The sequence below is a fragment of the Euphorbia lathyris genome, chromosome 10 (genome assembly GCF_963576675.1).
Source record: "Euphorbia lathyris chromosome 10, ddEupLath1.1, whole genome shotgun sequence".
NCBI lineage: Eukaryota > Viridiplantae > Streptophyta > Magnoliopsida > Malpighiales > Euphorbiaceae > Euphorbia > Euphorbia lathyris.
This window is the reverse complement of record NC_088919.1, coordinates 9,486,778-9,498,672: the sequence shown is the minus strand read 5'-3', so window position 1 is coordinate 9,498,672 and position 11,895 is coordinate 9,486,778. Positions and strand designations below refer to the sequence as shown.

At 36.3% G+C, this 11,895-nt stretch overlaps 1 protein-coding gene across 3 annotated transcripts; it reads right to left on the bottom strand.

The window, feature by feature from the left end:
- Positions 1-11,689, bottom strand: LOC136208588 (uncharacterized). 3 transcript variants are annotated; one of them, XM_065999630.1, is made up of 6 exons: positions 11,575-11,689; positions 5,012-6,723; positions 4,777-4,878; positions 1,688-2,340; positions 1,223-1,323; positions 1-305 (listed from the first exon to the last, which is right to left on the bottom strand). In XM_065999630.1, exons 2-5 carry the CDS (start codon positions 5,717-5,719, stop codon positions 1,260-1,262), a joined length of 1,527 nt encoding a protein of 508 aa, XP_065855702.1. In that variant the 5' UTR covers positions 5,720-6,723; positions 11,575-11,689; the 3' UTR covers positions 1-305; positions 1,223-1,259. The 3 variants fall into 3 exon arrangements, with proteins under 3 accessions (XP_065855702.1, XP_065855704.1, XP_065855703.1); XM_065999632.1 differs by lacking the exon at positions 11,575-11,689 and adding an exon at positions 8,990-9,109; XM_065999631.1 differs by lacking the exon at positions 11,575-11,689 and adding an exon at positions 6,892-6,939.
- Between the last annotated feature and the right edge of the window lie 206 nt (positions 11,690-11,895).

Genomic DNA, 11,895 nt, shown 5'->3' with positions numbered 1-11,895 from the left:
TTTTCATAAATTTTCATATTGTATTAATGTGATGCAATGCCTCCACAACTTGTCTCATGGATGGGCGGCTTTCAGGGTCCCATTCTATATATTTTGAAGCAAGTTGTGCTGTTAGTAACATTGCTTCAGATGAGTAATTTCCTTTCATCCTTGTGTCCATATGCTTTTTAACTGTCTCTTGTTTGAGAGAATTGCCTTCAACCAGTCATCCAGATTTTGTTCTTCTTTTCGACGCTTTCTATCTACTGCCAGTAAGCCTGTCATTAATTCAAGCAGTAGCATGCCGAAACTATGCACATCGCTCTCTACAAATAAAAACACCAATATGTCAGCTTATTCATATTCCAGTAAGGACAGTTTGGCATTGCTGTGGCCAACAGTGGGGACAGTGTTGTGAGAAAAAGCTAACGAGAGTCTTCGATAAAAACCAAATAAAAGTTCTAAAAGTCAAAAAATAAAAAAGATATAATATTAGGTTACATGTTTTTGTCCGAAAAAAAGTTAATACGAGCTTTGTTGATAAGTTGTGATACCTACGTTTCCAAAAACACTACAAATTGTAGTTTTTTGTGAAAACAGTTTTCCCAGCTTTTAGGGTGAAGAAATGCCAAACACTTCACGCCAATTTGGCATTGTTGTGCCCAACTGAACCTAATGTGAAGGAAGTGTTAAGTGTTGTGGGAAAATACAGAATAAAAATTCTAAAAGTTAATAAATAAAAAATAAAAAAATATACACAGGGGCGGAGACAGCACATGGCCCGGGAGCCCCCCGGTCTCCAGCACCACCCGTGAGTATGCCGCCCTGGGCAGCCCCCCCCTAAAGGAAATATATTTGTACTTATAAACCTGAACATAAAGCAGAACAAAAGAATATTTTAGCTCAGTTGGCTAAAAAAGAGGGTATTAAAATCTTGTCTATGTCCAAGTGGTACTGGCTTTTAGCCTCCACTTCCTTAGTTCTTCTTTAATATTTCTTTTTTTTTATCTTGATGAAAAAAGTCAAATATTGCCTAAATTCAGAACTTGCTTAAAGTGTACGCATTTCAACTTCACCAAAATTTCTATTTACTCTGCCACGTATAATGGTCACTAAATCACTTTAAGCAAGTTCAGGAAGTAAATACAACGTTTTCAAAAGTACAGAGAGAGACAATTGAAGGTAGCTACAGCAAAAAAAAAAAAAAAAAAAAAAAAAAAAAGTATAAGAAAAGAGATTTCACCTCGCCAATGTTGCATGAAGATCTCGTCGAAGTTGCATTAAGATCTCGCATAAGCGAATATGAGTTTCCATCTATTTGTACTTTCTTGGGTATTGGTGTATCTAAAGACCCATAAGAGAAAACTTATTCAGCATCAAATAAGAGCATTGGTGTACCCTAACTTATTTACTCCCTAACTTCCTTAAAGTGAAGTGTTAGCTCTCTGAACTTTATTAAAGTAACATTTTGCCTCTTTGAACTTACATCTATTCTTGAACTTGCTTACAATGATCTATTGCCCTCTGAACTCTCACCAAAATCTCTCGTTGCCCTGCCACGTGGATATTAGAGAGTTAATAAGTCACTTTAAGCAAGTCCACCGATAAATATAACGTTTTTAAAGTATAGGGGCAGTTGAAACTGGACAGGTACGGAGGTTAGGGGTGTATTAAGCAAAAAATATATATATAATAAAAGAGATTTCACCTTATCAAAGTTGCATTAACATCTCCCATTAGAGAATATGAGCTTCCATCTATTTGTACTTTGTTGAGCATTGGTGTATCTAAAGACCCATAAGAGAAAACTTCCATCATATTGCATTGATTCACCTTCAAAAAATCTAAAGATGGAAATTCCATAGCATGAATCACACTAGAGAATATCTTAAGGCTAGGCATATGATGAAGTTCCAAAGCTTTTAGTCTAGGAAAGACAGTATTATCTACATCTTTTGCATCTTCGGCTGCAATAATTTCTTCCATCTTCTCACAACGACTAATCTGTATCTTTTGTAGCTGAACCAAAAGTTTGGCCATTGAAATTGTGAGAAGATATGAATTGTGACATTCTGATAAAACTAGAAGCCGTAATCTCCGAAAGGCTATGATATTTTGTGGAATATTAAACCAGATATGCTTCAGATTTCGTAGAGCATATAACTCTAACTCTTCCAAAGAATTAAGGACCCCAATAGAAGTAGAATGGTTTTCCTCAAAGCAAAATATAACTCTTAATGCATCACAAAATGCTACTTTGAGTTTTTTCAACTTTATTAATCTTTCATTCATCAATTCTGGTGCAAATGCAGAATGCATCTCCATACGGCTAAGTTTGTCCTTCTCCTTGATACCTGAAACCTTCCAAAATCAAAAGAAGGGTATATATATATATTAGTAGTGTGTTGCCTGCAATAAGTACCAGTACTATCGAAACATAATATTAGAGCAAATAAAAAGAAAAGAAAAATGATAAGGGAATACCATAAGTTCTTCAAAATTACTTTAAGATACTTTGAATCGGGATTCTTATGATTCTAAGTCACCGGACTGGGAGAAGTGATATATCTCAAATAGAGAAAGATGAAGAGAAAGTATCTTGTATATTTTATTCCCCTCAGAAGTCCGGTTATCAACTCCAATGGTTAACCGAGCCGAGCCGAGCCGAGCCGAACCGAATTAAGTTGAAAATAACAAACAACAAATAAAAATCACTATATTTTTTCATTAAATTTACCTCAACAACAAAAAAAATTTAAATATTTCCAAAATATATCTATATTGGGTTATTATCTCAATAATAATAAAAAAAATTAAACTTGTATGATCAAATATATATGTGTATATATATATAAAAATGTAAAATATGTGCAATTCGGTGCGGTTCGGTTTTTTCACATTTTTTGTCAAACCGAACCAAAACGAACCGAATACCGAAATACACTTAAAATTAAAACCGATGCCGAACCGAATTGTTAAAAAAACCGAACCGAAAAACCGAATTCACTCGGTTCGGTTCGGTGTGCGGTTTAAACCGAACCGATGCACACCCCTAGGTTAAACTCTATAGCCACTCAATCACAAGTGATCCACCAATCACAAGGGATCCACCAATTAATTATACCCTATCATATTATTTTAAAAATTAAAAAAAAAAAAAGTATATATAATATATATAAATAGTCAAAAGCTTAATCAACTACTCAATTGGAGATGCTATGAGGAAATCAACTAATTCAGCAATTCAACTCGGAAATCTGGTTAGAACCGATTGAAAACATACAAATGTTTATAATACAGTGCCATGCCATGGAAAACACACTGTAAAAAGTAAATTCTAACAATTCCAGAAAAAAATCTATCAATTTTGGGAGAATTTAGACTTTGATATCTCCAATTAAAGAAATCGGATGGAAATAGAAGAGGCATAGACAATTGAAATCGGAAAAAAACAAATGTGTCAGAAATTATAGGAAATCGTTATGTTTCCGAAGGTAATTATTCAATTTTTTTCATGTGTAGTTATTTTGTTCTTAACTATGTTATTCCAGACATCTCGCTGCCTTATCTATGTTTTCTTTTTTATTTGTCTTTTTTTTAAATGACTAAATAAATATTTGTATATTTTCATTCTTTTTTAGTATAATTTGCTAGGTGTAATTGTTTCAATTGTTAACTCTAACTAAAGGGGTAGGCTATGCTTACTTTGTTTTTTCCACCATTGGATGGTGATGAACTTTGACAAAGTAAGCTCATCCAATGGTGGAGAAAACAAAGTAAGACTTATTTTGTCAAAAACAAAGTAAGTATGGATTTTTGGCTTTAATGAACTCAATTGTTAGGTTTAATTGTATTTAGATTAATTTTCTAAATTCAGAACCTAATAAAGTTCACTGATTTTTTTTTTAATTTGGGTTTACCTAACTCATATGGATTGAATTTTTTATTTTTTATGTATTTTTGGTACGAACAGATATAAAATTTCACACAATATTTGTTTATTGAAGTTGGAGACGAAATGGAAAAATTAAAGAGGTAGTAAAACATTATACTTACAATGAAATTTATTTCAATTATAAATCATGTTTTGTCACGATTACCGTTCTAAATTTCTTTGTCATTTTGAGTGATGGATTCTATATCTATATTTTATATATAATAATGGAAGCAATGAGAAATTAATTTGGAGAGTTTTAGAGGCCTTTTTGATTAATTGTCAAAATAGTAATAAAGAAAAATTATAAATATTATATCTAACCTAATATATATTTAATAGATATAATAAAATAACTTACAAAATATTCCAACGGAAAAAAATTATATGACGATAAAAAAAATATGTAAGAATCCATTCAAATTCTATTCATTTAACTTGAATAAATAGCATTAAAACCAATGTAATTGAAAAAAATATATATTTATATTTAATAGATATAATAAAATAACTTACAAAATATACGGTAAAAAATATGTAAGGATCCATTCAAATTCCATTCATTTAACTTTAATAAATAACATTAAAACCAATCGAACTAAAAAATTATAACACATTTAATTTTTTATTGTAATAATTAACACAATATTTAAATCTCCAAACTACTATATAAACCAAATAAAATTTAAAAAGAAAGACATGTTTATTTTAAATTCTGAATTTTCTACTGAAACTCACCTATTAATGTGCTAATTCGAGCTATGGAAATGAACTAATCAGCAATTCAACAAAGTGTTATCCTTGTAGTTTATATATGCAACATACAATCACAAATAATCCATCATTTAAGTGGTTATATGTACCTGTTTGTTGGGAACAAATTGTTGGATAACACTTTGTTGCAGCTTCCGTGCGGGACACATGAGTTCATCATTATTGCAACCTCCATTCCCATTTGACACAATCTATCCAAGGAGATACTATTACAATAATGAAACGATGCACTTCTCTTTCTTTCTTTCTTTCTTTTGTCATCTTACTTTTTTCTTAAAAGAAAAAAAAGAAGAAAAACCATGAATACAGAAACAGTGTTTTTACCTGAATAGTTGTCGAAGACTGATTGGTGTCAACACGATCCTCCTCAATTGTACAATCCCTTTGTACCAGAAAACCAACAAACTTGGGAAGTGAATACAAGTATAGTTCTTCAACTAAGTAAATCCCATTAGTGTTATCATCTACTTCATTTCTATAAAAAATTCCCTCCATTTCACTGCAATCAAGTATCTCTATGCTTCTGAGTCGTATCAATCCTCTACCAATTGACAGTGGAAATACATATTTCAATTTATGACAAAATCTTATTTTTATCTCTCTCAAGTTCAAAAACCATCGAAAACATAGGCTTCTACTTGTTCCATTCCAAACTTCTATCAGATTAGATAACATGGACAAGTGAAGACTCCGCAACTCCAAGAATGGACTATCTGGAATCCGATTTTCTGATGTATCAACTAAATATTCCACTTCATCACATTCTGTAATAATCATCTTCTTCAATTGTAGAAACTCACAATCTTCTAGTTGGTACATGATATTCTTCAAATTTCTTACTCGTATCAAAATCAAGTCGTCAGTTTTACTAATCAAATCATGTATGCCACTCTCTTTAATATCACAGATATCACCTGTGAGTTGCAACTCATTCCTTGAACTTTCACCAAACAGTTGACATTTAAGCTCATTCAGTACAAAAAATTTAAATCGCTGGATGCTTTTGATGATCGGTGACTTATTGCACATCATTGAAGCTTTTGGTACACAAATCTGTAATGCATTCAGTGAAAGAGTTGATATCTCGTTAAGGCTTGCATTGATTCGCTCTTCATGCCATAATCATCGTCTTTACTTGTCTCCCATTCATCGTAATCATCGGCTTCTTCTCTCACACTACACCCCCACCTTCCGAAGCTCAATGGGAAATACAAGTCTTCTAGTTTCAACAATTTTGACAACACACCTGGTGAAATGTACGCAAGATTCGTTTTTCTTAAATCGAGCGACCTCAGATTACCAAGTTGTCCTATCTCCTTAGGAATATCTATTGAACATGAGGAAGAAATTGTAAGAAATTCTAGATTTACAAGACCTCCAATTGAAGACATATCTTTCAACTTAAGTACTTTAAGTCGCAAGATTCGAAGATTTCTTAGCATATCAAGTGACTGTGGCAATGATGAGACATCCAAAGATAGAACTCGAAGCTTTTCCATTCCTTTAAAAAAATCAACTGGAAGACTTTGTGAATTTGCCCTATATTTAAGTAGTAACAAAGTAAGCTTCGGATAATTCCAATTAGCAGTGTGCTCACTGATTGTATTAAGCGCAACTGAAAGTCCATAGCAATTTTTATACCTATTTTCCTTTGCAAAATCCTCACTTATAGACTTAAATTCAAATTTCGATGGATGTGAACGACCACCCATTTTGACGTATTGGTTGTCGTAATCATCTTTCTCGAGTTGAAGCTTAAACTTCTTTTGGAAATTAACGATGTCAACTAGGTGATGAACTCTATCTCTTGCTCCTGCTATGTCATGCACATCTTCAAACAACTTTATGCCCATTCCAAATGCAACTAAATCTTCAATTGGTATTCTAAAATCTTCAGGGTACATGGTACAGATAAACACAAATAACTCAAGTTCAAGAGACCTTACATACGATTTTGACTTTAGCTGTGGCCAAATATTTTTGAACTTTCTCACTAAGCCACCTTCCTTTTCTGCACTCTTTTCCATCTTAGAAATCTGGATAGTTAACAAAAATATCATCAATTATAAAGAAGAATGCAAGCCTTAACAACAGATTATTTGCCACCTGTAAACAAATAAAGTCTAAAATTTCTTGTATAGTCCTATTTTAATTGAAATTGAAATAAATAAGAAAATCATGTCACATATAGTTTAAGCTTTTACCAACAAAATTATGGGCCTCATTTCTTCTTCACTTCGTCTTCTAGGACACTACATTCAGCAAACTAAGCTTATTTGCAAACACTATCCAGTGGCTAATCAATGGATAAGAATCAAGCAGAGAATAATGAAAAGAAGAAAGAATAAGAGATATGGAGAGTGGATAAGATGGAAGCAAATATTTCCATGGCAAACCGAAGGATAGGGTGATAGAGAGAGGAGTTGAGAGGGGAAATTTCGAAGGTTTTAACTTGAAACCAACCAAGAAACCACAAAGTATTCAAAGTTATTCACAAGCTTCGATGGAGAAAATCTCCAAATTTCTCTATGTAATGCTGTAGTTTGAGAAAACTCAATAATGTATTATTGGAACATTAGGTATTTATATACAAAGTGGTATAGATGCTAATAGGTCCCTGAACTAATATGCTAATAGGTCCCTAAACTAATATCTATATACAATTACATACATTACACTCCCCCTCAAGCTGGAGTATAGATATTTGACATGCCCAGCTTGTTACAGATGTAATTTACCCGAACCCCATTTAAGGCTTTGGTAAAAATGTCTCCAAGCTGTTCATTGTAGCAATGATGTTTTCTTCTAGCTTTTCACGAACAAAATGACAATCTATTTCAATGTGCTTAGTACGTTCATGGAACACAGGATTGGAAGCAATATGAAGAGCTGCTTGATTATCACACCATAATTTTGCCGGAGTGGTGACGTTGAACCCAAGTTCGGAGAGGAGATGACGAATCCACATAATCTCACACACTGATTGAGACATCGCTCGATATTCAGATTCTGCACTGGAGCGAGAAACAACATGTTGCTTCTTGCTCTTCCAAGAAATTAAATTACCTCCAACAAAGACACAATAACCAGTAGTGGATCTCCTATCATCTTTGTCTCCTGCCCAATCTGCATCAGAGAAACACTCAATCTGGGTATGACCATAATTCTTGTAAAGTAAGCCTCGGCCAGGAGTTCCCTTTAAGTAGCATAAGATCTGTTCCAGTGCAGTCCGGTGATCAACAGTGGGAGATGACATAAACTGGCTAACAACACTGACAGAATAGGCAATATCCGGTCTAGTCACTGTAAGATAGTTTAACTTTCCAACCAAACGCCTATATCTTCCAGGGTCTTCAAAGGGCTCTCCTTCTGATGTGAGATGCGCATTCGGTGTCATAAGTGCACTGCATGGCTTAGCTCCAGATTTTCCAGTTTCGAACAACAAATCAAGAACATATTTTCTTTGAGACAGGAAAATTCCTTTCTTACTCCTTGACACCTCAATTCCTAAGAAGTACTTCAAAGCTCCTAGATCCTTGGTATGAAACTGACCATGGAGAAATGATTTCAAAGACGAGATTCCTGACATGTCACTGCTTGTAATAACAATATCGTCTACATAGACGACCAAGAGAATGATACCTCAAGCAGAATGTTTATAAAAAACAGAGTGATCACACTTACACTTCTTCATCCCAAAAATCTCAATTGCTTGACTAAACTTTCCAAACCATGCTCGAGGACTTTGTTTCAACCCATATAGAGATTTGCGGAGACGACAAACTTTGCCATACTCCCCCTGAGCAACAAACCCTGGTGGTTGCTCCATGTAAACTTCTTCTTGAAGGTCCCCATGTAGGAAAGCATTTTTGATATCTAACTGATGCAAGGGCCAATTAGAGTGAGCAGCCAGGGAGATAAAGAGACGAATAGAGCCCATTTTAGCCACTGGGGAGAAGGTGTCAGAATAATCAACCCCATAAGTCTGAGCAAAGCCTTTTGCAACAAGGCGAGCCTTTAGTCGAGCAACAGAACCATCAGAGTTAACTTTCACAACGAATACCCAACGACATCCAACAGGTTTCTTACCAACAGGTAAATGTACCAAGTCCCAAGTACCATTAGCATCCAAAGCATTCATTTCATCAATCATGGCGTGGCGCCAGCCCGGATGGGACAACGCCTCAGATACAGATTTAGGAGTAGTAGTAGAGTTAAGGGAAGCAACAAAAGACTGTGAAGGAGAAGATAAGCGTTCATAGGAAACAAAAGCAGAAATAGGATGGGAGCAAGATCTTTTACCTTTACGAAGGGCAATGGGAAGTTCATCAGTGGTTTGGCTTGACTCATGAGCAGGATCTGAAGGCGGAGCAGAAATTGGTACTGGATCAGAAGCAGGAGGTCTCTCACGTCGTGAATATACCTGAGTAATTGGTGGCTTAGAGGGACATCCATCCGAGACCTGGTGAACGTGATAGACCAGCTCATCATCAACATCAGTATCACCTGTGGAGATATCAGACGACATGGAAAAGAAGGGAAGATGTTCCATAAACGTGACATCAGAAGATACAAGATATTTATCAAGAGAAGGAGAAAAACAACGATACCCTTTTTGAAGACGAGAGTATCCAAGGAAGACACATTTAAGGGCTTTGGGGTCAAGTTTAGTGACTTGTGGACGAACATCTCGAACAAAGCAAGTACACCCAAAAATACGAGGTGACACAGGAAACACAGGTTTATGAGGAAAGAGAGTACCATACAGAGTCTCACCTTGTAACACGGAAGAAGGCATACGATTGATCAGAAAACATGCTGTAGAGACAGCATCAGCCCAAAAATGTTTAGGAACACGTGTTTGAAACAGAAGAGCTCTAGTAGTTTCAAGAAGATGACGATTCTTGCGTTCAGCAACACCATTTTGGGATGGTGTATCAACGTAGGAAGATTGATGGAGAATACCATTCTGGATCATGAAAGATTGAAATTGTCCAGAAAAGTATTCTTTCGCATTGTCACTTCGGAGTATATGAACAGAAACATTAAATTGTGTTTTAATCTCAGCACAAAAAGTAGTAAAATGAGTAAATAATTCAGAACGACTTTTCATTAAATATAACCAAGTAGTTCGAGAATAATCATCCACAAAAGTAACAAAATATCTGAAACCAGGTTTCGACACAACGAAACAAGGACCCCAAACATCAGAATGAACTAATTCAAATGGAAAACTGGACCTTTTATTGACTCGGGGAGGGGCAAACAAACGGTGATGTTTAGCAAACTGACACGACTCACAATCTAAACTAGACAAATCCTGAAACTGAGGACATAATTTCTTCAACACTGGTAGAGACGGATGTCCCAACCGACAATGTTCATCAAAAGGTGTGGACAGACTAGAGAGAGCAACCGGTCTTCTAACAGTTGTATCCAAGACGTAGAGACCGCCAGCTTCCCGTCCACTACCAATAATCTGCTTCGTCATGAGATCCTGAAATAAGCAATGATCAGGGAAAAATGAGATAGAACAATTAAGTGAACGAGTAAGCTGACTCACAGAAATTAGATTGAATGTAAATCCAGGCACATTAAGAACAGAGGAGAGGGAAAGAGAAGAAGTTGGGTTAATAGTGCCAGAACCAATGACAGGGGAATGTGTACCATCAGCTAAAGCAACATGTGAAGGAAAATTTTTATTATGAGAGGTGAACAATTCAGAATTACCTGTCACATGGTCTGTTGCACTAGAATCAATGACCCACTTTGAAGACGAAGAAATGAGGCACTTATTAGAATTACCTGAATCAGCAATAGCAGTGATAGGTGAAGTAGAATGCTGAGGAGCTAATGATTCTTGATACTTAGCATACTCATCTGCAGTAAGGGTGTAGGTCGGGCCAGAGGATGTAGCATCACTAGTGACAATGTGAGCAGACCGGTGCTTGTGCTGCCCCTTTGCCTTAAGTTTGGGACAAGTATGCGTGGTATGACCCGGCTCATGACAGTAATAGCACTCAAAGACTCCATTCCCTTCAGTTGGATATCTGGTGTCCCGGAAGACTCTGTTCCCTTCAGTTGGATATCTGGTATCCCGAGTACCACCCTTAGTCGGACCCTTATAAGAGCGGTCAGATGAAGGCTTGTGGCTGACTAGAGCACAGGAAGAAGGAACAACAAGAGTGGGTGACAGAACCAGCCCACTTCGCAAAACACGGCTAAGAGCTTCCTCAGCATCAGGAATGGTGGCACTAGAGAGAATCTGGGAAGTAACACCCTCAAAATCAGAACCAAGTCCACACAGATAGCGAAGAACAAACATTTGTTCCCGTTGAGCTTGCAACACTCTTATATCAGTACTCAAAGGCAGCAATTCATTCAACTGCTGAAAAATTTCCCTCAACTGCATATAGTAATCCTGAGCAGATTGACCCTGACGATCAGTAGTATAGAAAGATTTATACGTATCGTATAAGCGAGACAAATTATCCTTCCCAGCATACATATTTTGCAGATAGTCCATAAGTTGTCTGACATACTCACAATGACGAACCAAACCAACAATAGACGCATCAATAGAGTTCTTAATACCCAAAAACAAACAGGCATCATCTGCCATCCAATCCTCATCATCTGTCTTAGGATCATCAGTTAAGTGACGGGTCTTTTTAATGCTACGCAAATAAATCTTAATTGTTTTATACCAGTCTAAATAGTTGGAACACGTCAATTTATGATCAGTAATCTTAGGAGAAACTGTCATAATGCTACTAACCACATTCTTACTAGATTCAACTTTCTTATCCTTGTCCTGAGCCATTTTAGCAAAGAAGAAACACAACCCAACAAGTTTCAGCAAAAAAGAAACACAAACAGGGACCAACCTTCACGGGTGCGAAAACAAAAGTTGCCGGAACACAAAATAAAGTGGACAGGGAGGCCGATCGGAGGGAGACGAAGCCAACGGTGTCGGTCGGAGTTGAATCGGTGGCCGGACGCGCCGTCACGCACCGGCGCGTGGAGGAAGCTCGCCGGAGTTAAGTGGCGTGTGCGGTGCACTCGCCGGTCGGAATGATGCCGGACCGCCGCGAAACTGCCGATCTGAGGATGGGTAGACGGATGGGCTGGGAGGTGAGACTCGGTGGTGACCGGAAATATGTAAATCGGAAGAAGGTGGAACCCTAAATCATTTTACACACTAGGGC

Bases quoted from the DNA above. Each gene is read 5' to 3' on its own strand.
- LOC136208588 (XM_065999630.1), bottom strand. From the start codon at position 5,719: ATGATGTGCAATAAGTCACCGATCATCAAAAGCATCCAGCGATTTAAA. The intron at 4,879-5,011 runs GTAAAAACACTG...CTCCTTGGATAG, and splicing joins AGTCTTCGACAACTATTCAG to ATTGTGTCAAATGGGAATGG. The intron at 2,341-4,776 runs GTACATATAACC...TGATTTTGGAAG, and splicing joins AATTTGTTCCCAACAAACAG to GTTTCAGGTATCAAGGAGAA.